Source organism: Artemia sp. Qi Xiang Cuo, chromosome 17, assembly GCF_049724085.1.
Source record: "Artemia sp. Qi Xiang Cuo chromosome 17, ASM4972408v1, whole genome shotgun sequence".
Taxonomy (NCBI): domain Eukaryota; kingdom Metazoa; phylum Arthropoda; class Branchiopoda; order Anostraca; family Artemiidae; genus Artemia; species Artemia sp. Qi Xiang Cuo.
Window position 1 is genome coordinate 1128232 of NC_142810.1, and position 23523 is coordinate 1151754.

Below are 23523 nucleotides of genomic sequence, written 5' to 3' on the forward strand. Positions count from 1 at the left end.
AGCGCAAAACGCTGCGTTTGTCCGAACGATTACCTATTCAACAACAAATTTTAATTTTTCCAGCAGGGAAACATTCCCCGAATTTTCGGGGATTTCCTCAAAAATCAATGGTTCAAAAATTGGTTCCCCGAAAATCACCCAATCAGGGTGTCACCCCTAGTGACTATCCCTAGCAAATATTACTTTACATACCATAATTTTTCACTACTCTTCTTCGTCAATTTTCGTCTCCTGTATTATTTTGCATAAAAACCAGACCAATACAATTTAAGCATAGACGGTTCCTAGAAAATAGGAGGATATTTGCATATGATCCCACCCTAGCTGCAGCTACTCTACTTGATCCGCTTTTTGGTGCAAACTCACTGACACATGATGAATTTGCGAATGCAGTAAGTTGAGTCAATGAGCTTGCTAAATTTTCATACCAATTTTGGAAGGATGGTGATTCATTTAACGAAAAATCTGAATCTGACTTTCTTGGGGTCTTACACACAGAACTCTGTAGCTGTAATCATTGTACTTTTAGACTGCAAAAGTTGTCGAATCAGCAGCTGGTTGGTGGTCTTTTTTTGTGAAGTTGGTGCTTACGGGAGTGGCTGTAAAAATCTCAACAATTTGTGTTACCGTAGTCTCTTGCGACAGACTTTCCAGGTATGGACTAGTACAGACCCACCGTAGAAACTACATCAAGCATGAAACAGCGAACAAAATTCTAATGAAAGAAAGGAGCATCGCCGTGTAGCTTCAAAAATGCCTGGAAATCGACGTGAAAGGCTGGAAGGGATGTTCACGCTGTCATCATGTCTTTCTATCAATAGTTCACTGCCACGTGATAGTGGAGAGAGTCTGGCGGAAGATGATCTGCCAGACATAGCAATTGAAGATGCACCAGACAAGGAGGAGGAGCAGCAGCTCTAGCTTATCTCTTATTAGCTCTTATAAAGAATTATCTGAAGCCTAAAGTGCAATTTTTTATAATTTTTCCCTCGAGTAAACGAACTAGGAAATAAACAAATAAAATGATGCAAAAATAATATTTTTTCTTATTAATCTCTTAAAGAAGTGAGAGTATTTTCTTTTAAATTCACGAGTATTTAAAACTTACCACTTATGCTTTAACTTACGGTAACTTTCCAAAGTTACCGGTAACTTATTTGGTAAGAGTAAGTTTCGAAACTTACCGGCAAATCTTGCGCATTAATAGTATTTCGGTACTTTTTTGTTGTAGCAACCCCACTCAAGAATTACACTATGTAAAACTCAAGAACAAACCGGTTTTATCTGTCTGTAGTAAGAGACAATTAGCTTACGCTAAGTGGGAAACAAGTGGCGGGTGACAGAATACATTGGGCTATAAATGTGCACATTAGGGGGGGGGGGTAAATTATTTGTACAGCGTGAAGTTAGAAAACAATTCTTACTTCCTAATATGCATAATAATTGTAGCTAGCACATTTTGCATGCAGACCCGCTATAATTGGTACAGTAAAAGCAAACCGATTAAGTACACTTTTTACAGTGTAAAGATACGGCATTTTCGTCGCTTGATTTTTATTTTCGTTTAATTTTATATCCCTTCTGCACAGTGGATCTCGTTCAACGTTTGGATCTCGTTTTGAGAAGTTTTTTGTCATTGTAGTTGACTTAGTGGAATTTACTTTCATTTGTAAACTCTTAGCTTCGTCCAAAACATAGGTAGGATTTTGATGGGGTCGCTTGATATTTCTATGCTTACTTCAAAGATCAGCAGTCATCTACATATTATCACCTTAAAGGGAATCTCTTGCGAATTTCATTAATCATTACTAGATATAAGAGTGGTCCTAACGAGATTCCTTGAGGAATTTCACGCCAAGTAGGGAGGGGATCAGAGAGAATATTTTTGTATTTTACAACTTGGGATCTATATTTGAAAGAAAACATATACAAAACTTACTAAGAGAGGGTCTACTTCAAAGTTATTCAGTGATAAATGAATTAGGATGTTGTGATCAACCATGACAAAGGATTTAAAATATAAACATAATACAAGGCCAAGCGGCAGTTCCTTAGATGCTGGAAAAATCTAGCATCAAATCAGTAAAACCACGATTTTTAAAAACCTTTTTTTTTAATGTTTTTCATGTAAAATTATTTATAAAATTCTATTAGCAATAATAATGATCAAAATCTCTCGTTGTTGAGAAATACCTGTAGATTCGACAACTATATTTTCGTCAGAGGACCCTGGAATGTCCACGCCAATTGTTTCTCATCTGTTTCACATGCTCAGTGAAGTTTCGACAGAGTCACCTATATTTCGACAGGGCCTGTTGCTGTCTGTCGAAATTTTCGACAAGGTTGCTACAAAATATTCTCAAAAGAAATTAATCTTATAATAGATGCCAATATCTACATTTGAATTCAGCCGAAGGAACATTTTTAGTCGGTCTGGTACTCCACTACATCAGACAAGAATTTTCGACGCTTGGAACACACTTTCGTTAATATAATATTAGCTGCTATCTTAACTTAAGTTTATGAAGAAAAATCCAATGTGGCTAAATTTTTGAGAAGATCAGAAGATCAGAAATACCTGTAGATTCGACAACTATGTTTTCGTCAGAGGACCCTGGAATGTCCACGCCAATTGTTTCTCATCTGTTTCACATGCTCAGTGAAGTTTCGACAGAGTCACCTATATTTCGACAGGGCCTGTTGCTGTCTGTCGAAATTTTCGACAAGGTTGCTACAAAACATTCTCAAAAGAAATTAATCTTATAATAGATGCCAATATCTACATTTGAATTCAGCCGAAGGAACATTTTTAGTCGGTCTGGTACTCCACTACATCAGACAAGAATTTTCGACGCTTGGAACACACTTTCGTTAATATAATATTAGCTGTTATCTTAACTTAAGTTTATGAAGAAAAATCCAATGTGGCTAAATTTTTGAGAAGATCATATGTAACTTGACACATAGGTGCTGATCCCCACTTTTTTGCAAAAAAAAAAAAAAACCAAGTAATGACAGTTGGAACTATAGATAGCTAAAAAATTGTGGAAGCTCGTTTTGTGTTGAAAACAGGAAACTGATTGAATTGAATATTCTTTTCTTATTTGGGTATATTGGATATATTATCTATGTTTTCCATTGTCACAATATAATAACGGCTTCAAGAGATGGTGTTCCAAGTCACGACTAAGCAGTTATCCTATTTTGAAGGAAAATTTCGCCAGTGGTTTGAAAGTCACCGTCAAATCATCAGTGCCTTTACCTTGTATACCCATTTGCTCTTGTAAAGAGATTGTGCTCTTGTAAAAGCTCTAACTGGTCTTTTTGATTGTGTATGTACATACTTGATCTGTTGTGTCGTTTGCAGAATGTTCATTTTTCCGTATTTTGTATAAAAGTTTATATGAAGTTTCCTTGTTGGTTCATTTCTTTTTCTTCTTCTTGTTCCTTTACTCTAACCATTTTTCTTATGTTGTATGGCGGGTTATAGATAAAATTCGTTCATTTTTTAGGCTCTGAAGTCATTCCTAAGATTTTCTTTCTCATAAATCAACTATTACCTAAGATAGAAAAAAGCCCCTCATCTTCAAATGTACCAAATAAATCTATTGTTATATTCTCTATTCAATATTTCCGCTAAATATAAAAATTGCTGCTGACAGAACTGCATCTTAGCCGAAGTATATTCTTATACTTTATTCTGATTTTTCACTATTATCAGTGAAGCTTAATTGGTAAATTTTTGGTGTTCATTCTTAATTTGCTAGCTTGATGATGAACATAACACTCGATGTACCTTTTAACGCTTTCTAGTCATACTAACTGGAACTCTCACACACTCTATTTTGAGCCCTGAAAAACACCCTTCAAGAAACAATTTGTTCCTTACTTTTTATCGGCTAGAACTAAGATAAAACATAACCCTACCATCTGGCTCAAAATCCAGTGCTAAGTTGATAGTTCACAGCAGGCGTCACGTATGGGGGGGGGGGATGCCCCCTCCATTTTATGGTTACTTGGTAAAAAAATAATTCGGTAAAATCGTGGTTAAAATTCTTTGTTTGGTTCAATAAAGACCACGAAAATACAGACGTGTCATCTATAGAAATTTTGAACTTGGTCGTTAAACGAAGCAGTTTTACTGACTTCTGCCGTGATTTTATAGATGGTGCCACAACTTTCCATTTGTTTGAATAAACAACATAAAAATAGTGACATGATATGGACTGAAACCTAAATCTCGGTTGGTAAATGCACCAGTTTTACCAACTAGTGCAGTGATTTTACGTATTGTATTCGAAACGGACATTATGCTAATTATTTTAAAAAAAAAACAGTCGGTAAAAATGACCAGCTATTTGGTAAAATCTCTTGCTCCACCCCTCCCCCCCCCCCCCAAAAAAAAAAAAACAAAACATTTTGGCTAGTAAGGACACTGGCTCACAGTCATCTCTTCCAAAATGCATGAATTTAAATGTAATCAAATCTGATTTTTCAAAGACTGTATAAATCTTTTAAGTCTGCTTTTTTCCTTATGGTTGGGTTTTTACTGAATGAAAGAGAAAAATCATAAATTGCGTTTTCTCTTTTGGCATAAGAGATTGAGTATGAATTGAAAGTAGACAAAATTGTTAAAAGAAATTCAATTTTCTTTCCAGTAGATTTTGAGTTTTTCTGTTAAAAAATAATATTACAGTACTTTTTAATATTCAATACTTTATTATCTCGATAATAAAAGTACATTACTTCACTTAATTTTCACTGCTCCCCTCTCTTTGAGATAAATAAATAGTCCAGTGTAGGTAGTCCAGTCCAGAACTGCTTTAGAGTAGGCTAGTGCAGCTGTTTTCTTCCTGCCATTTGATTAATGTGTGAATCTGAAAAATATAGTTTTAATATATAAATTAGACTGTATATTTGTCCATCAAATGAGGGGGGGTAAACACCTTTAAAATTAGATAAGTGATCATTCATGATGCTTGCTCATGAATACTGCTACAGTCAGTGTTACTACTAGTATCATTGAAACCTAATAAGGTATCAGTTTAAGGGTCCCTTTAAGGGCTCAGTATAAAATTTGCAAAGGAAGTAATTAGTACATTTGGGAAGAGCATATATAGATAGGACAACCTAGCTCTAGGCTAAAGACTGAAGTTGACTGTTTTTTTTTGTTTTGTTTTTTTAATTGGTCTTATATGGAAAACTTAGTATATTGTCTAGGGCTATATCTTATCCTATTGATATTACATTGATAAAACAGAAGTGATCGAACAAAAATCTTAACAGCATGTCTACAACATTGTGTAAAAGGGCTTTGGGGGTAAGTTGAAAGTTTCATGGAGTGTATGGGTATGGGTAAGTGATCTTTGATCACTATGGGCAGATGAGGGGGGGGGATAGAAATGTTGGACCGGTTTTATCTTCAAACTGTGTAAAAATTTGGACCAAATGTACCCTGGTTATCAAAATAACGTACATAAATTGCCGGAACAGTTTGAGGTACTGATTTGAAATTTGTTGTGGGGTATTGGGGGGCATGGTGGACCTCACATTTTGGCTTGGAGAAGTGGCAAGGTAAATCAAAGAAAATATGCATTTACTAGGGTATCAAAATAACATAACCAGACCCCCCCCCCCCACAAAAAAAAGGTTTGAGATGAAAAAAAAATTATGCGTTAAGTAACTTCTCTCCAATCAGTTTGAGAATAAAATGAGTTTGTTGGATACGTGGGCCCTTATGCAGGGGACGAATGTAACAATAGATTTAGTTAGATTTAGCTCAAAACGAGCAGAAATTAACATAAGTTGGGCTCAAAACCCCTATGCCTTCCCAAGGCCTGCACTTTACTGAAAAAATACAAATGAATGTGCATTATCAGTTTAATATACATATACTGATATTTAGTAATCAAAATGTTTATGTTATTTGATTTATTAAAGTTATAAAAGTAAACACATTTATATTTTTTCAGTAAAGTGCAACTTATGTTCTGGCCTTGGGAAGGCATAGGGGGATTTGAGTACAGCCCGAATAAGGTTCTGTTCGTTGAACTCAACTTGTTTTCGTTGCAAAATCTTTATGCTTCTTCTTCCATTTATCAATTAATGCTGAATTTGGGTAGGTTTATACTTATTAGTGTCCTCGACCCTATTTTTGCGCAGTGTTGATTCAGTGAAGTTCTTTACTTTTCTTTGAAAGACCTATTTTGTGGAAAAAGTTTTTTAATTAATCTGAAGAAAGGATAAATCTAGCCTTATATTTGGGGTAGTGGTCTGTTTAAAACTTCATGTTCTTTTTGTTCTTTCTGTATTGAGAGAACCCACCAACAACTAGGACAGAGGCTATCGGAACACAAATCATCAATAGACAAAGCCATGAAGCTACGCCTAAGACCTGACACTTTTCATTCCGTCTTTGCTCTACACACTTATCATAACCCTCACCACTTTATTTTATTTTGATAAAACTTCCATTATTTTTAACCAATGTATTATTCTATTCAATGTTTGCGCCATTTAAAGGATTAATTATTTCTTTTACACATCAGGATGCTGACACCACTATTCTTAAATGAAGCAAGGAAGATCATTCCAAATCTGATATTTCGATAAAACAAGGAAAATATAAGCTATGACACTTCTCTTCCGTTGGAGCTTCAGAACAGCAATTCAACAATCTCCATGTACAGAAATCAAATGTAATGTTCTTAGATTTTATGCCGAGTGCGGAGTGGATCGGGAGATGATGAAACAGGTTTCAAACATATCAAGTATCAAATGGGGCAATGAGTTGTTCAGAAGAAACTGTGATGTTATACACTTAAATGTGAGTTGCCAGAGTAAAGTTTATTATTTAAGTATTTTCGTGATGTATTTTCAGAGTTGCCAAAGAGAAGGACAGAGTTGCCAAAGTATTTTCGTGATGTAACTTTAGTTTGTCCTTCAGAGTAATAAAAAATCTCGTATTTCTTTAAGTTATTTAACTAATTTCTGATCGCTTTTTATTGCCTAAGTTTAAAGTTTTTAAGATTTTCCTATTCCAAAATAATTTTTTTTTATATATTCATATATTTAAACATTTAAAAAAACGTGATAGTATTGCAATGACGTTACACATTGTGTAAAAGGTTAATACCCTTACAATGGACCTAAGTTTAGTCTTTCAAAGCTGTTAGTCTTTTCGAAGGCACTCATGATCAAACAATCCTGCCAATTAAAAATGGACAAAATAGGATAACTTACAGTGATTGAATGAGACGAGAAAAGGTGATTCGATAAATACAACAGATATGTGCATAACTATGATTCTTTAAATCATTTCATTTGTGGCTTAGAAGGGAGAGGATCATTTGGGTTTGACCATTATTGGATTTATTTTTATATTGTCGAAATTAATTTAACATTTAGTTTAGTGCAAAGTAAGTATTTTAACCTTATTTTAAGTATGGATGTTGTGTGAGTGAATAATAAAATCTTGAACTGATGAGATTTTAGAAATTAATATTATTACATATAAAATATTAGTTTAATTTTATTAGTTTTTTTTCAAGACTGTTCAAGACACATATAGGTATAGTGACCTTTTATTTAGCAGTTGACCCCAGAAAACTCCCATTGGAAAGTTCTTCCCCAAAAATCTTCTTGCGTCAAATCCCTACCCTGTGAAAACTTTCTCTTGTGAATCAACCTGGAAAATTCCCCTGGATAAATCCCCCTCTCGTATGAATAAATGAGCAGCCACAGAGAAAGTATTACAAATAAAAATAGTGAAAAATAGTGAATTGTGGTATATTTTGCCTATATTTCAAAGTTGGACCGTGGGGGGATTTACGGTCAGATTCTATAGGTTTCGGAATCAAATAATCGTTGATAATTTTTTTTTTGAGGGGAAGTGGTCCATCAAAGGCCAGGGATCAGCTTCTATAAGTTTTGGAATAAGATATCATTAATTTTTTTCGGTGGGGGGGGGAGGGTCGGGTCATGAAAGGTCAGGAGTCAGCTCCCTTAAGTTCGGAATAATAGGGTTAATATATTTTTTTGAGGGAGGAGGGATGGAGCGGGTCGTGAGATGGAGGGCCAGGGGGTCAGCTTCCATAAGTTTTGGAATAAAACATCGTTAAAAATTGGGGAGGGATAGAGGGGTTGGATTGGGCCTTGAAGGGTCAGGGGTCAGCTCTCAAAAGTTTTGGAATAAAATGTAATTAATACATTTTTTGAGGGGGAGGTTGGATTGGGCCTTGGAAGACTAGTGGTTCAACTCGCATAAGTTCTGGAATAAAATATCGTTTTTTTGTGGGGGGGGGGGGGCTGGGCCATAAAAGGCCAGGAGTGAGCTCTTATAAGTCAGGGGAAAATATTATTAACATATTTCTGGGGGAGGATTATGGACGGCAAGAGGTCTGCTCCTACTATAAGTTTTGGAATAAAATATCGTTAATATTTTTTGGGGGGAGGGCCATAGAGGGCCAGGGATGAGCTCATATAGGTTTTGGAATAAGTTTGTTTTTTTTTAGGGGGGAGGGGGTATTGGTTCATGGAGGGCTAGGGAGTCAGCTACCATAAGTTTGGAATAAAATATCGCTAATAGTTTTTTGGGGGTAGGGGGGGGGGTCAGGCCATGGAGCAGCCGCGTTTCAGATCCCACAAATTTTAGTATAAAATATCGGTAATAATTTTTTATTAACCTTATTGATTTAATTCTTTATTAACCCTTTTGGGGGGAGAGGTGTTGTGTCATGGAGGGCCAGGGGTCAGCTCCTATAAGTTTTGGAATAAAATATCGTTACTAAAATTATTTCAAACTTGTTCAAGCTACTGTGGAATCTCAAAGAGTTCAAAATTTGACCTGATTTTAATACAAATTCAAAGATCGGGCAGTGACAGTCGAAAATTCATTAATAATATTTATAATTTTGTGACGGAAGTTCTGTAGTAGAAAGTGTAGTCATTATATAGTTGAAACCGAATCAAAATCAAAAATCGTACTGCAAATAAAAAAAAAGTTGACAATAGAACTCAATTCCACCACTCCGACTCCAAAGCCCTTGAAAAAATGTAATGTTTTTTTTGTACTCTTAGGAAGAGCCGTTGCTTCAAATTATGGGAACATTAAAGATGAAATTTTTTACGCATGCTTTAATAAGACAATGCCTTTGGCACCGAAAGCAGCTCCTGCGACAGGTAAGCTGTTTCAGTCTTGGGGTGACCTCATCTTTGAATTAGATGAGTTCTCTTCAGGTTATTTAATATGAAAAAAAAACCTCACACCATCAATAAAAGTGTTCTAATCAAGCGTCGTCAAACTCTCAATTAAAGTTTGCTGAATTTTGTCACCATAATAAAAAAAAAACAAAAAAAAACAAACGATTAAGCAGTAGTAGATTCAAGAGAGTACATATATGTTGGGGTAGATTCGAGAAATTTTTTGCTGCGCTGGAGCTTACAATCACATAGAAAAGTTTGCGGTAGAACCTGTCATGGCTCACCTTCAATTAGTTTTTTTTTTTTAAATACTGCGTTGACAGGACCTTTTTCTCTGACAAAAGTCCATTACTGTTTGGATGTTAAATGAATACTGCATGTATTTAAGAAATGAACGGAAGTAGAGTTGGTCTAGAATCATTTTGGATCAATTTTGAAAGCTTTTGATGGCACTCTGCTTATCAAAAGGGGGCCCGGAGTTCAATCTGTGCTGTAGGGATCCTCGACACTCGGCAGTTTTGTATATGTTTGATTCTTTATTTACGCATTAGCATATTCTTTGGTCTCAAGTCATGTGGTGTCACTTTGTTTTTGATTCGTTGTGACTATCATTGTCGCATTTTCTTCTGACTGCATTTTTCAATTGTTCTTCACATCTGTTTTGAATCTTTGTCCTTGTCACAAATCTTCTAACAGTATATTTCTTTGTTCTTTACTTTCGTTTTTCATTTGGTATCTTGTAACTGTATACTTCTTTGTTCTTCACTTTAGTTTTTGATTCATTATAATTGTCGTTATTTATTTATAGTTTTTTTTGTTTTTTTTTAAACGGCTCCAAACTTTGTTTGGAAAATTTAAATCTACATAGGTCACAAGTTTCAGAAGATTCGCAAAGAGCTTTAATTATGGAGAAAAAATCATATGATTAAAATACTACATCTGTATTGTAATGATGTCAAACTTTAATGCGAAAGTCTTGTACATATGACGTCAACTTAATGATCATTCATAGCATACGATCAACTTTGATTGAGGAGAACTATCAGTCTATCATAAACTATAACAAAATACGACAAGAGGACGACCCAAAAATGCAAATTTATAATTATTATAAATAATGATTTGTTGGAAAGAAGAAATTTTTGTCCAACTACCTGAATTATAAAACGTAATGTGTCCGAGAGAACGATCTGAACACCGTAAACTTTTGAAATGAATCGTCTGCAATTCTATGAGACAAAACATCCTTTGAGACAAGGGGTATTGAAACATTGCCTGAAATAATTAAATTCCAAAATGAAGAAAAAAAAAATAATTTAGAACCATTGCCACCTCCAGAACTTCCAAATTAACTAATTTGCCTTTTTGGATGTCATTTGCTCTCTAAAGAGTTTCTGAAACTTCACTCTTGTTCCGCTTTAGCTTTATTCAGCTTAAGCTCGGAAACTTCACTCTTCAGATCGAAAACTTCACTCAGATTCAGATCGGAAACTTCACTCTTGTTCCGCTTTAGCTTTATTCAACTTAAGCGATAACTGAACCATCAATATGCGTTTAGCTTTAAAGTAGCTGAACAAAAGTGAGGATCAGAAAGAGTCAAAAATGAAAGTGAAGAAGAAAGTTTGTGGTTGAAGGACAATGCTATTGCGATCCTCAACGCTAGCAATCTGTGGCACACAACCCAGTACAACCCTACAAAGATGCCGAAAACTACGCAAGTGTTAATTACAAGTCATTGGGGGCCTTCATCATTGCATGTATTTATTATTTGAAAAAAAACTACGTTTTCTAAAGAGTTAAAGAGGCTGAGTCACAAGTTCGAACCTTAAAACGTACAGGGATTAGAAGGTACAGTTGGGGGCTGCCACCCCCCAAACCCCCCGCTTTTGCAGTCTTTAAATGAAAAAAAACAAGTTTTTTAAACTGAAAGTAAGGAGCGACATTAAAACTTAAAACGAACAGAAATTATTCCGTATATGATAGGGGCTGTCCCCTCCTCAACACCTCGCTCTTTACGCTAAAGTTTTTTATCGTTTAACAAAAATAGAGTTGTGAGAAAGTCCAACTTTAGCGTAAAGACCCCTCCCCCCCCCCGAAATGTTTGTCTGACTATATAGATGCTATTAGAAGTACTCTCTGTGCTGGGAATTTCAAATGGTGCACATCCAAATATCTATTTTTGTACCAAATAAAGTGTATTACATAGAACATGTACTATTTTTCTTAACAAAAAAAAAAAAAAAAAAAAAAAAAAAAAAAAAAAATATATAGCCAAAGCATACGTAATCATAGTTCAAAGCCTAATATCAAAATCAAATACAAAGCATAGTAATACCTAGTTCAAAAGCCTCAGGAGCTGTGCAGAAATCCTCCATAACTGTATGTACTCCCTCGGGAGTCATTCCACAGTTGCCTTGACTGATAATAGGAGAAAATGGAGTAGAAATATAAACAGTAATGCAACAAAACTTAGCTTTGGAGAGATACAGTCCTAGCTGACCTAAAATTGATTAAGGTAAGGTATAGTATTTAGTGTGCAAGACGTAAGTTACCAGATGGTAAGTTACCACTGGGTAACTTACCCAGTAATGGTAAATTTTAGGTCAAACTTACTGGTAAGTTTCATAAGTTGTATGTTTAAGTTTTTGATGAAAAAAAATGTTCTCAATTGAAACAAATCCATCCCTAAGAGAGCTACCACTTCACTAAAATCTATCGTAAAAAAATTTCATTCATCGGATTCAATGCAGGAGTCATACACCTTTGAGCTTATGCTGATATCCCTCAGTCGGACTACTTCTTTGTCATTTCCTGCTTGAGTAAAAAAAATGGGATACGCGATGAGTCAGTCAGTCTGAATAAATAAGATGTTCATAGCAGAGGTCAATTTAATTTGGTGAATTTTTGACTTTTGACTCGAATTTTTTTGACTGGCTATCTATAACAACAGAATAACTAATCAGTGAATTATATATTCAGCTATAATACGGGTAGTGAGGCCTATTAATAAAAAGTATTCTTGTCCAATCTCTTCTAACCTAGCATTGCGATGGTGATACAGCAGCAACTAGTGCCCAAACATAAATCTTTCCTATCATCCCACTAGATTCTTAATTATTCCTGGATGAAGCGTCGTTATCAAGAAGGTCTCCACAAAATCGAATTGAATCTTTTCCTTGGAATCTTGGCTTTCAAATCGATACTTGTGCTGGCTTTTGCCAATGTTTTCACTTTTTATCTTATTTTACGATATTAGCCAGGTCTGTATCAATATCGTTAGTTGTTTTCCATGCTCTCTGTCCGTTCATCACTTCTTATGTTTATCAAATACTTTTCATGATTTATTGCATTCGTTAGTATCGGGCAAAAAAAAGGTTCTAGGCGTTTACCCCTCTGAAAATACCCCCCCCCCCCATGGAAAATAAGGCTTTCCAACTTTGAGTTTTTATTTGAGTTTTGTTTTTTTAATTTCCGCAGGGGAAAGGAATTTTGGTACTTGTGTATTATGCGCCACTCACTCAAGTTTAAGCTGTATAAAAATCTAGAACAAACCGTTTTTTTCGTTAGTTTCTTTGTTACTTTAGAAATAAATTTGGGCTATAGATTTGCACAGTAGGGGGGGGAGGGTAAAATATAGCGGGTCTGCATGCAAAATTTGTTTGGTACAATTATTCTGCATATTAGATAGATAGATAAGTGTATTTTAAAGCCAAATACACGGACATGAACACAGTAAAATAACATAAATGAAAGCCACAAATATCATAAACTTTGATCAGCCATCATCATAAAGCACTTAAATGAGCACTACATTAACCTAATAATACTAGGTTAATAATAACCTATTTTATTTATAATAAATTTATAATGTAATATAAAATTATTATTTATTTATTTATGATAATAAGTTCTGCGGATTAATAAATTCCGCGGGTGCGGAAAATAGGTTATTTTCTGCGGGGGGTATTTTACGGGTGGTAATCGCCGGGGGATAAACACCGGCCACCAAAAAAGACGTACATTTGATTTTTGATTGGTTAAACTCCTATTGGTACCAGCTTTTATTCTGCTTGGTGCAAGGTAGCCTAGAAAAGTTTCTTTTTTGTTGTTTTTATTGCGTAAGTTTTTTTTTCTACAAAGGCTATTCAATAAAGGGATCAAAAAGCAAAGTTTGGTAAATAGGATTTTATGAATGTAAATTTATTGCAGCTTTTTCTTAAAGGTAAAATTACATGATGGGTAAAACCATGCGGTTTCGAATAAATTGCACAGTTTAGCGCATGAATTCGAGCCGGAAAAAAGTCTAGCAAAGCGCAAAACGCTGCGTTTGTCCGAACGATTACCTATTCAACAACATATTTTAATATTTCCAGCAGGGCTTCCACTATCCCCGAATTTTCGGGGATTTCCTCGAAAATCAATAAAAATAATAATAATTTATTTATTACCCACTATAAAAAAAGCGGAGTACATCAAGAACAAAAAAAAAAAAAAAAAAAAAAAAAAAAAAAAAAAAAAAAAATCGCACACTTAACAATTATTTACATAAAACGACGTAAATTATGGAGCGCAGTAAGATAACGACAGCTTTCCCGCAAGCACAGTCACTTTTTCCCGTAAATCAGGGAGGCCACATCGCGATTTTAGATGCCGGTTCCGGAACCACGGAGGGAGGCACAAAAGGTACCGAGAAAATTTAAAATAATAAGTCCGGATAGAATTCAGATCTTTAGGCTTCAGAATTGGAAGAAAACCAGATAAAAAAAGAATAGAATGATCGCAAAATGAAGAATATAATTTTCCAAGTGCTTTTCTATTGTACCTCTCTCTATTTGCAACAATTTTTGGATATCCTATCTGAATTTTTTTTTTTTTTGCATTAGAAACTGTCAGAACCTGAAGTGTTTTGAGATTATTAGTAATGTGAAGACCAAGCCACCGAAAAGAAGAGACAGGGAATAGAGAAAAACCACAGTTAAGAGGGAGACTCGCACTCGAATTAAATGAAATATATTCGCACTTATCAACGTTCAACATAAGCCCAATCCGTCTGAACTGGTCTGAGATCCAGCTGACAGAATGTGAGAGTCCAGCCCTAGAACGACTGACAAGGAGAGCATCGTCCGCATAAGCAGACATCAATTCCATCATACGAGACATCAATTCGAGATACTAGACAGCAATTCCATCAGAAATGAAAGTCGAAGGCAAGGATGAAAGGATAGGAGCAATACATAACTTAAAAATAGTTGGAGAAAGCACACCACCTTGACGGACCCCACGCCGAAGAAACACCTTTGAATCAGAAACTACTCCATTACATTTTACTCGAATAAAAGAGTTAGAATACCAGTACCGTAACAAAACAACAATAGAAAGGTTAATATTGTTGGAAAAAAGGAAATAAAGTGCATGTGAGTGGACTATACTATCGAAAGCTTTCGAAAGATCAAGAGCACAGATATGAAGAGGAGATTTATTATTAACAGATTGCAACAGGAGGGAAGCTAGAACACGATGAGCGTGCTGACATCCCAGCCTTTTTTGAAAACCAATTTTGTTTTCACCAAAATTAACATTTTCTGAAATGAAAGGGAGAAGAATATATTCAAAAACTTTGCTAAGAGCACACAACTCTGTCATGGTTCGGTAAGAAGTATGTTCCTACAAAGTTTTTCCAAGCTTCAAAACCGAAACGACTGTGTCACAGAGAAGACTTTTGGGACCCATAGAAACAGATAAACATATCTGAAATAGTAGCTGAAGATGAGCTATCAAAGTTGGACAACCTACTTTTAGATGATAAGACGAAATTCCGTCTTGATCAACAGAGCTAGATTTCATGTTCTTAATAGCTTGACCAATATCAACAGTAGAAACTGGTAATACATTACTCTGAGAAATACGATTAGACAAACACGACTCAAGAAGGTTACTAAAAAGCTTTTCAACTTCCCGGTTCAATAAATATATATTTTTTATATTCATATATTTTTTTAATATATATAATAATTTTTAATATATATTCATATACAAATAATTTTTTTTATATATTCATATATTTAAACATTTAAAAATACGTGATAGTATTGCAATGACGTTACACATTGTGTAAAAGGTTAATACCCTTACAATGGACCTAAGTTTAGTCTTTCAAAGCTGTTAGTCTTTTCGAAGGCACTCATGATCAAACAATCCTGCCAATTAAAAATGGACAAAATAGGATAACTTACAGTGATTGAATGAGACGAGAAAAGGTGATTCGACAAATACAATAGATATGTTCATAACTATGATTCTTTAAATCATTTCATTTGTGGCTTAGAAGGGAGAGGATCATTTGGGTTTGACCATTATTGCATTTATTTGTATATTGTCGAAATTAATTTATCATTTAATTTAGTGCAAAGTGAGTATTTTAACCTTATTTTAAGTATGGCTGTTGTGTGAGTGAATAATAAAATCTTGAACTGATGAGATTTTAGAAATTAATATTATTACATATAAAATATTAGTTTAATTATATTAGTTTTTTCAAGACTACTCAAGACACATATAGGTATAGTGACCTTTTATTTAGCAGTTGACCCCAGAAAACTCCCATTGGAAAGTTATTCCCCAAAAATCTTCTTGCGTCAAATCCCTACCCTATGAAAACTTTCTCTTGTGAATCAACCTGGAAAATTCCCCTGGATAAATCCCCCTCTCGTATGAATAAATGAGCAGCCACAGAGAAAGTATTACAAATAAAAATAGTGAAAAATAGTGAATTGTGGTATATTTTGCCTATATTTCAAAGTTGGACCGTGGAGGGATTCACGGTCAGATTCTATAAGTTTCGGAATCAAATAATCGTTGATAATTTTTTTTTTGAGGGGAAGGGGTCGAGCCATCAAACGCCAGGGGTCATCTATAAGTTTTGGAATAAGATATCATTAATTTTTTTCGGGGGGGGGGGGGTCGGGTCATGAAAGGTCAGGGGTCAGCTCCCTTAAGTTCGGAATAATAGGGTTAATATATTTTTTTGAGGGAGGGGGGATGGAGCGGGTCGTGAGATGGAGGACCAAGGGTCAGCTTCCATAAGTTTTGGAATAAAACATCGTTAAAAATTGGGGAGGGAAAGGGGGATTGGATCGGGCCTTGAAGAGTCAGGGGTCAGATCCCAAAAGATTTGGAATAAAATGTAATTAATACATTTTTTGAGGGGGAGGTTGGATTGGGCTTTGGAAGACTAGGGGTTCAACTCTCATAAGTTCTGGAATAAAATATCGTTTTTTGCGGGGGGGGGGGCTGGGCCATGAAAGGTCAGGAGTGAGCTCTTATAAGTCGGGAGAAAATATTATTAACATATTTCTGGGGGAGGATTATGGACGGCAAGAGGTCAGCTCCTATAAGTTTTGGAATATCGTTTGGAATATCTATAAGTTTTGGAAAATATCGTTAATATTTTTTGGGGGGAGGGCCAGGGATGAGCTCATATAGGTTTTGGAATAAGTTTTTTTTTTTTGGGGGGGGGGTGTTGGTTCATGGAGGGCTAGGGAGTCAGCTACCATAAGTTTGGAATAAAATATGCTAATAGTTTTTTGTGGGGAAGGGGGGTCAGGTCATGGAGCAGCCGCGTTTCAGATCCCACAAGTTTTAGTATAAAATATCGTTAATAATTTTTTATTAACCTTATTGATTTAATTTTTTATTAACCCTTTTGGGGGGAGAGGTGTTGTGTCATGGAGGGCCAGGGGTCAGCTCCTATAAGTTTTGAAATAAAATATTTTTAATATTTTTGTTTGTTGGGGGGGGGGGGGGAAGAGATCATAAAGGACCAGAGTTCAGTTCTTATAGGTTTTGGAATAAAATATCGTTACTAAAATTATTTCAAACTTGTTCAAGCTTCGGTGGAATCTCAGAGAGTCACAAAATTTGACCTGATTTTAATACAAATTCAAAGATCCGGCAGTGACAGTCGAAAATTCATTAATAATATTTATAATTTTGTGACGGAAGTTCTGTAGTAGAAAGTGTAGTCATTATATAGTTGAAACCGAATCAAAATCAAAATCGTACTGCAAATAAAAAAAAAGTTGACACAAGGACTCAATTCCACCACTCCGACTCCAAAGCCCTGGAAAAAAGGTAATGTTTTCTTTGTACTTTTAGGAAGAGCCGTTGCTTCAAATTATGGCAACATTAAAGATGAAATTTTTTACGCATGCTTTAATAAGGCAAATCCTTTGGCACCGAAAGCAGCTCCTGCAACAGGTAAGCTGTTTCAGTCTTGGGGTGACGTCATCTTTGAATTAGATGAGTTCTGTTCAGGTTATTTAATATGAAAAAAAAACCTCACACCATCAATAAAAGTGTTCTAATCAAGCGTCGTCAAACTCTTTTAAAGTTTGCTGAATTTTGTCACCATAATAAAAAATATAAAAAAAAACAAACGATTAAGCAGTAGTAGGTTCAAGAGAGTACATATATGTTGGGGTAGATTCGAGAAATTTTTTGCTTCGCTGGAGCTTACAATCACATAGAAAAGTTTACGGTAGAACCTGTCATGGCTCACCTTCAATTAGTTTTTTTTTTTTAAATACTGCGTTGACAGGACCTTTTTCTCTGACAAAAGTCCATTACTGCTTGGATGTTAAATGAATACTGCATGTATTTAAGGAATGAACGGAAGTAGAGTTGGTCTAGAATCATTTTGGATCAATTTTGAAAGCTTTTGATGGCACTCTGCTTATCAAAAGGGGGCCCGGAGTTCAATCTGTGCTGTAGGGATCCTCGACACTCGGCAGTTTTGTATATGTTTGATTCTTTATTTACGCATTAGCATATTCTTTGGTCTCAAGTCATGTGGTGTCACTTTGTTTTTGGTTCGTTGTGACTATCATTGTCGCATTTTCTTCTGACTGCATTTTTAATTGTTCTTCACATCTGTTTTGAATCTTTGTCCTTGTCACAAATCTTCTAACAGTATATTTCTTTGTTCTTTACTTTCGTTTTTGATTTGGTATCTTGTAACTGTATACTTCTTTGTTCTTCACTTTCGTTTTTGATTCATTATAATTGTCGTTATTTATTTATAGTTTTTTTTTTTTTTAAACGGTTCCAAACTTTGTTTGGAAAATTAAAATCTGCATAGGTCACAAGTTTCAGAAGATTCGCAAAGAGCTTTAATAATGGGGAAAAAATCATATGATTAAAAGACTACATCTGTATTGTAATGATGCCAAACTTTAATCATATGATTAAAAGACTACATCTGTATTGTAATGATGCCAAACATTAATCATATGATTAAAAGACTACATCTGTATTGTAATGATGCCAAACTTTAATCATATGATTAAGACTTCATCTGTATTGTAATGATGCCAAACTTTAATGCGAAAGTCTTGTACATATGACGTCAACTTAATGTATATACGACGTCAACTTAATGATCATTCATAGCATACGACCAACTTTGATTGAGGAGAACTATCAGTATAGCATAAACTATAATAAAATACGACAAGAGGACGACCCAAAAATGCAAATTTATAATTATTATAAATAATGATTTGTTAGAAAGAAGAAATTTTTGTCCAGCTACCTGAATTATAAAACGTAATGTGTCCGAGAGAACGATCTGAACACCGTAAACTTTGGAAATGAGTCGTCTGCAATTCAATGAGACAAAACACCCTTTGAGACAAGGGGTATTGAAACATTGCCTGAAATAATTAAATTCCAAAATGAAGAAGAAAAAAAAAATAATTTAGAACCATTGCCACCTCCAGAACTTCCAAATTAACTAATTTGCCTTTTTGGATGTCATTTGCTCTCTAAAGAGTTTCTGAAACTTCACTCTTGTTCCGCTTTAGCTTTATTCAGCTTAAGCTCGGAAACTTCACTCTTCAGATCGAAAACTTCACTCAGATTCAGATCGGAAACTTCACTCTTGTTCCGCTTTAGCTTTATTCAACTTAAGCGATAACTGAACCATCAATATGCGTTTAGCTTTAAAGTAGCTGAACAAAAGTGAGAATCAGAAAGAGTCAAAAATGAAAGGGAAGAAGAAAGATTGCGGTTGAAGGACAATGCTATTGCGATCCTCGACGCTAGCAATCTGTGGCACTAAACCCAGTACAACCCTACAAAGATGCCGAAAACTACGCAAGTGTTAATTACAAGTCATTGGTGGCCTTCATCATTGCATGTATTTACTGTGGAGCCCTCCATTTTTCCGAGGAAAGACTGCTTGCATTGTCAGTTTGCTGTGCCACCTCCAAATGAGTCGGTTAGCATTTTTCATCCGAGGTCAATTGCTTTCTAAAAAGTTCCACAAACGAATCCGAAACTAGAACTCATGTTTCACTATAGCTCGATTCTCCTAACTCTCCTCTGGGAAAGGAAGATCGAAGTTCCAGTTGCTCCGTAGTAACAACTTCTGGACGAATCTCCGATGATATTTTCTATATTTAGTTTCTACAGCACAGTGGCGAGTGGATTCTTCTTCAGAGGATTGTGAGATGGCATTAGTGTTGTACCTGATTAGATTGTAGTGAAAACAATTAGTAATTGAGGTGGTAAAAGTTGTCTAGCCAGTGGAAAATTGACTCTGTTTCGAAATACAGATAGAACAGTTTATTTTGAGCCCAAAACGATTCCTTTGGGAAGCCAGAAATCCGGCAGTGTCGATCAAATTCCATTAAGAAGATATTTGCTGCCACCTATAGCCAGCAGTTCAGTAAGTGGGAAAGAAAGTGCTCCAGGCCACTAATAGTAAAGCCAACCGTGGGTGTTGGCCGTGCCCCGAAGTAAACGGCGAAAGTGGAAAGCACGATTAGCCTTTGCATGGATATATATTAAAGGCTATTTAAGGTGCGTGATATTTTTATTTTAAGTAGAATCTATTGCTGAAAATGGGAGAACTACTAGCCGAAATGCAAAAGATGAGAGGTGAGGTAACGGAGAAGTTGCAGCGAATTGAAAATGCCGTTGCCAGCGCTGAATCTGTACGGAGGGAATGGGCTACGTTCGAGAAGAAACAAGATAAAAAAGTTAGTGCTTTGGAAGCTAAAGTACAGGAACTCTCGCTTATGTTGAAAAAGTTTGAATTTGAATCGAAGAAAAATAACTTGGTGTTATACGAGTTCAACCCAGAAGTGAGGGGTCGTTCGCTAAAGGATGACTTATTACAGTGTTTTGGTAGGGTTCTGCCCAGTTTTGACATTCGCTGGAGTGACATTAAAGAGGCATTTAGAATGAAAACTCGTTCCGGAGAAGTCTCACCAGTCCTAATTAGATTCACAACTAAAGATATTCGCGACTCACTTCTACGGAGCAATCGATATCTGAGAGAATACGGGCTGAAAGTGGCCCCTGATTATACCAAGGCTGAAAGGGAAGCGAGAAACAAGTTGAGACCGATTCTAGAGGAAGCAAAAAGCGAAGGTAGATGCGATGCAATCCTACGGGGGACGATATTACAAATTGGAGACCAAACATTTTCTTACAACCCTGAAACTCAACAAGTGATCAAAACTGTCTAAAATTCCAGCACAATAAGTATGAAGCTGGCCGATGGGGAAAGTGACAGGATTGCAGATGGGAACACAGAATCGATTATGAGTGATACATCTGATACTACGGTCATATACGGCAGCGCGACAGAGACGCCGGTTAGGATGTCTCAAGGGCCAGCGGATTCGGAAGTTAGACTGGACGAACCTAGTAGGTTTATTTTTCATCCGGAAATTAGGGAATAGGATTTTGAGGGCCGGAGTTCAATGAATTTAAAAATATGCTTCTGGAATATTCAGGGATTTAGTGATAAGAAACTATTTGATTCATGTAGGTTAGATGAGTTGGATAATATAGACCTAGCTGAGACATGAATAAGTTATTTTATTTGCATTCAAGGGTTTATATGTGAATGCGCTTGCAGAAAACCATCGAGGAATAGAGTGTACGGAGGAGTTGCTGGTTTATGCAGAGAAAGCCGTTTCCGCTCGGTTTTGAGATAAAAAAGTGAGTCTGAGAATATAGTGTGGTTAAAGGTAAAAATTAATGAATTAAATCTAGGTGTAGGAGGTGTTTATATACCCCCACAAAATAGTTCATATATAAAGGAAAATATTTGAGTGTTGGTATCAAAAGAGATGAGAAGATATGTCAAATTGTATAGTGACAGCCATTTTTCTCTTTCTGGCGAATGTAATGTGTATGCTGGGATTTTAGATGGCGAATTTGAGGAAGTTAGAAACGACTGGAGGAGCACTGTATCGCAGAGTTTTGCTAAATCCCATTGTTATCTTGCTGATTTAAAAATTTGTAAGCAACAGAGTAAGGACCAGAACTATACAAGGAATAAATGGGGATCTAACCTTTTAGATTTTTGTGTGAATGAAGAAATGGTAATTGTGAATGGTAGACCAGGAGAAGATGAAGAAGTGGGGAATTTTACTTGTTTTTCTGGATCACCAAGTGTGGTAGATTATTGTTTGGTTGGGCTGTATCTGTGGCCAATGTGTTACAATTTTAGAGTGATGGGTTGCGTAGGGTCGGACCACGTCCCAATTGCTATTAATCTAACTCTTCCTGGGCCCCAGAGGTCTATATGCGAGATAAGGGTTCGGAGTTTGGAAAGAGAAGGGGAGATAAGTAGATTTACAAAGAATGATCTTTGTATTAGAAAACCGATAAAAATAGTTAAGGAGACAGAAGAGATAGTAAATCAAGGGATAATAAGAGGTAGTACTCAGGAGCTAATAGAAGAGTGTGAGGAATTTTGTAAAATTGGTAAGGTGGAGGAGAGCATAAAGGGACTGAACAAGGTAGTGTATGATATTTGCGTACGAGCAGGAGGAAGTGATAAAATTGAGGTTAGGAATTGAAAGGAGAGAGAATTGGATATGGAAAGGAAAAAGTTAAAAGCTAGGCTACAAGAAGCGTTAGATGTAGTCAGGTTCCAGAGACCAGGGACTTTAGATACTAAGTTATTGGCATACCGAAGAATTAGGAGAGAGCATAAGAAAGTAGTAAGAAAGTGTAAGAAGATGAAAGAAGAAGCAGATATTAAGGAGATAGAGCAGGCATTAAAGGATAAGGATAGCAAATTTTTTTGGAAGAAGGTTTCAAGTTCTACCAAAAGGGAGACAAGCCAGGGTATCCCCCCCCCCCCCGCGGACACCTGGTCGAGTGAATTAAAGAGGCAGGAGACAACGGAAAATGAGTGTGTATTTGAAGATAATTGGAAGAAGAGTATCAAAGATCAAGTTTATGGCCCTATGAAGGAAGAAGATGATGCTTTAATCGTGCCAGTTAGGGTAGAAGAAGCATGGAAAAGTTTAAAAGAGATGAAGGGATGTTCAGCACCTGGTCCTGGTGGTATTCAAGCAGTTCTATGGAAGTATAGTAGTAGCGTAACATTGTATATTATTTCTTTGATATTTACAGCAGTTCTTCGATCTGGAATTTGGCTTACTGACCGGAACCTGACAGTAGGAGTGCTGATTTTTAAGAAGGGAAATAGTAAACTACATGAAAATTATGGACGTATATATTTAGGTAACACACTAGGAAAGCTAATGGCGAAGGTATTAGATAACAGACTTCGAAGTTGGCTCCAGAAAATTGAAAGGCTAGCCGCGGAGCACTCAGGATTCAGAGAGGGACATACTACGATTGATCAGATTTTTACATTAAAGTGTTTAGTTGATAAGTTTATAAATAAGAAGGGAAGTAAATTGTATGTAGCTTTTTTGGATTTAAAAGGGGCATTTGGTAATGTAAAGAGGGAACTTTTAATGAAGGATTGCATAAATATTCGCCTGCCATACCCACTTGTAAGGATTTTAATAAGTATGTATGCAGCTACAAAGATTGTTATTAGGGTGGCAGGAAAATTTTCAGATGTAATCTGTGCTAGAAAGGGGGTTAAACAAGGTTGCCCCCTATTCTCCGCGGTTATTTTTGTTGTTTATTAATGATTTTCCGGATTCTCTTAGGAACCTAGGAGCCCCAACGGTGTCATTAGATGTCTGTGAACTATGCATGCTGATGTTTGCCGATGACCTGGCACTAGTGGCGAAGTCTAAAAGGGATTTACTGCTCTTGTTGCATAGAACTAAGGATTATATAGATAGGAAACAGCTAAGCCTGAATGTAAAGAAGTCGGTAGTTATGGTTTTTAGAAAAGGGGGTAAGATTACAAGTAGGGATAGAGTAAAATGGGAGGGAATAGATTTAGATTGTAGGGATGAGTTTACGTATTACGGATGTAAGTTTTCGTCAAATGGTACGTTTGGAAAGCAACTGAAGCTAAGTCTTGCTAAAGGTAAG

At 35.8% G+C, this 23523-nt stretch overlaps 1 protein-coding gene across 1 annotated transcript in view; it reads left to right on the plus strand.

The window, feature by feature from the left end:
• LOC148941771 (uncharacterized) overlaps nt 1-19662 on the plus strand; it is a 33817-nt gene extending 14155 nt beyond the window's left edge. Inside the window, exons 2-5 of the mRNA XM_089103579.1 lie at nt 6549-6826; nt 9079-9180; nt 17356-17457; nt 19561-19662. Of these exons, the coding sequence (XP_088959705.1) occupies nt 6632-6826; nt 9079-9180; nt 17356-17457; nt 19561-19662 (501 nt within the window). The 5' untranslated portion in view covers nt 6549-6631. The remainder of the gene's footprint in view (nt 1-6548; nt 6827-9078; nt 9181-17355; nt 17458-19560) is intronic.
• Nucleotides 19663-23523: the final 3861 nt, after the last annotated feature.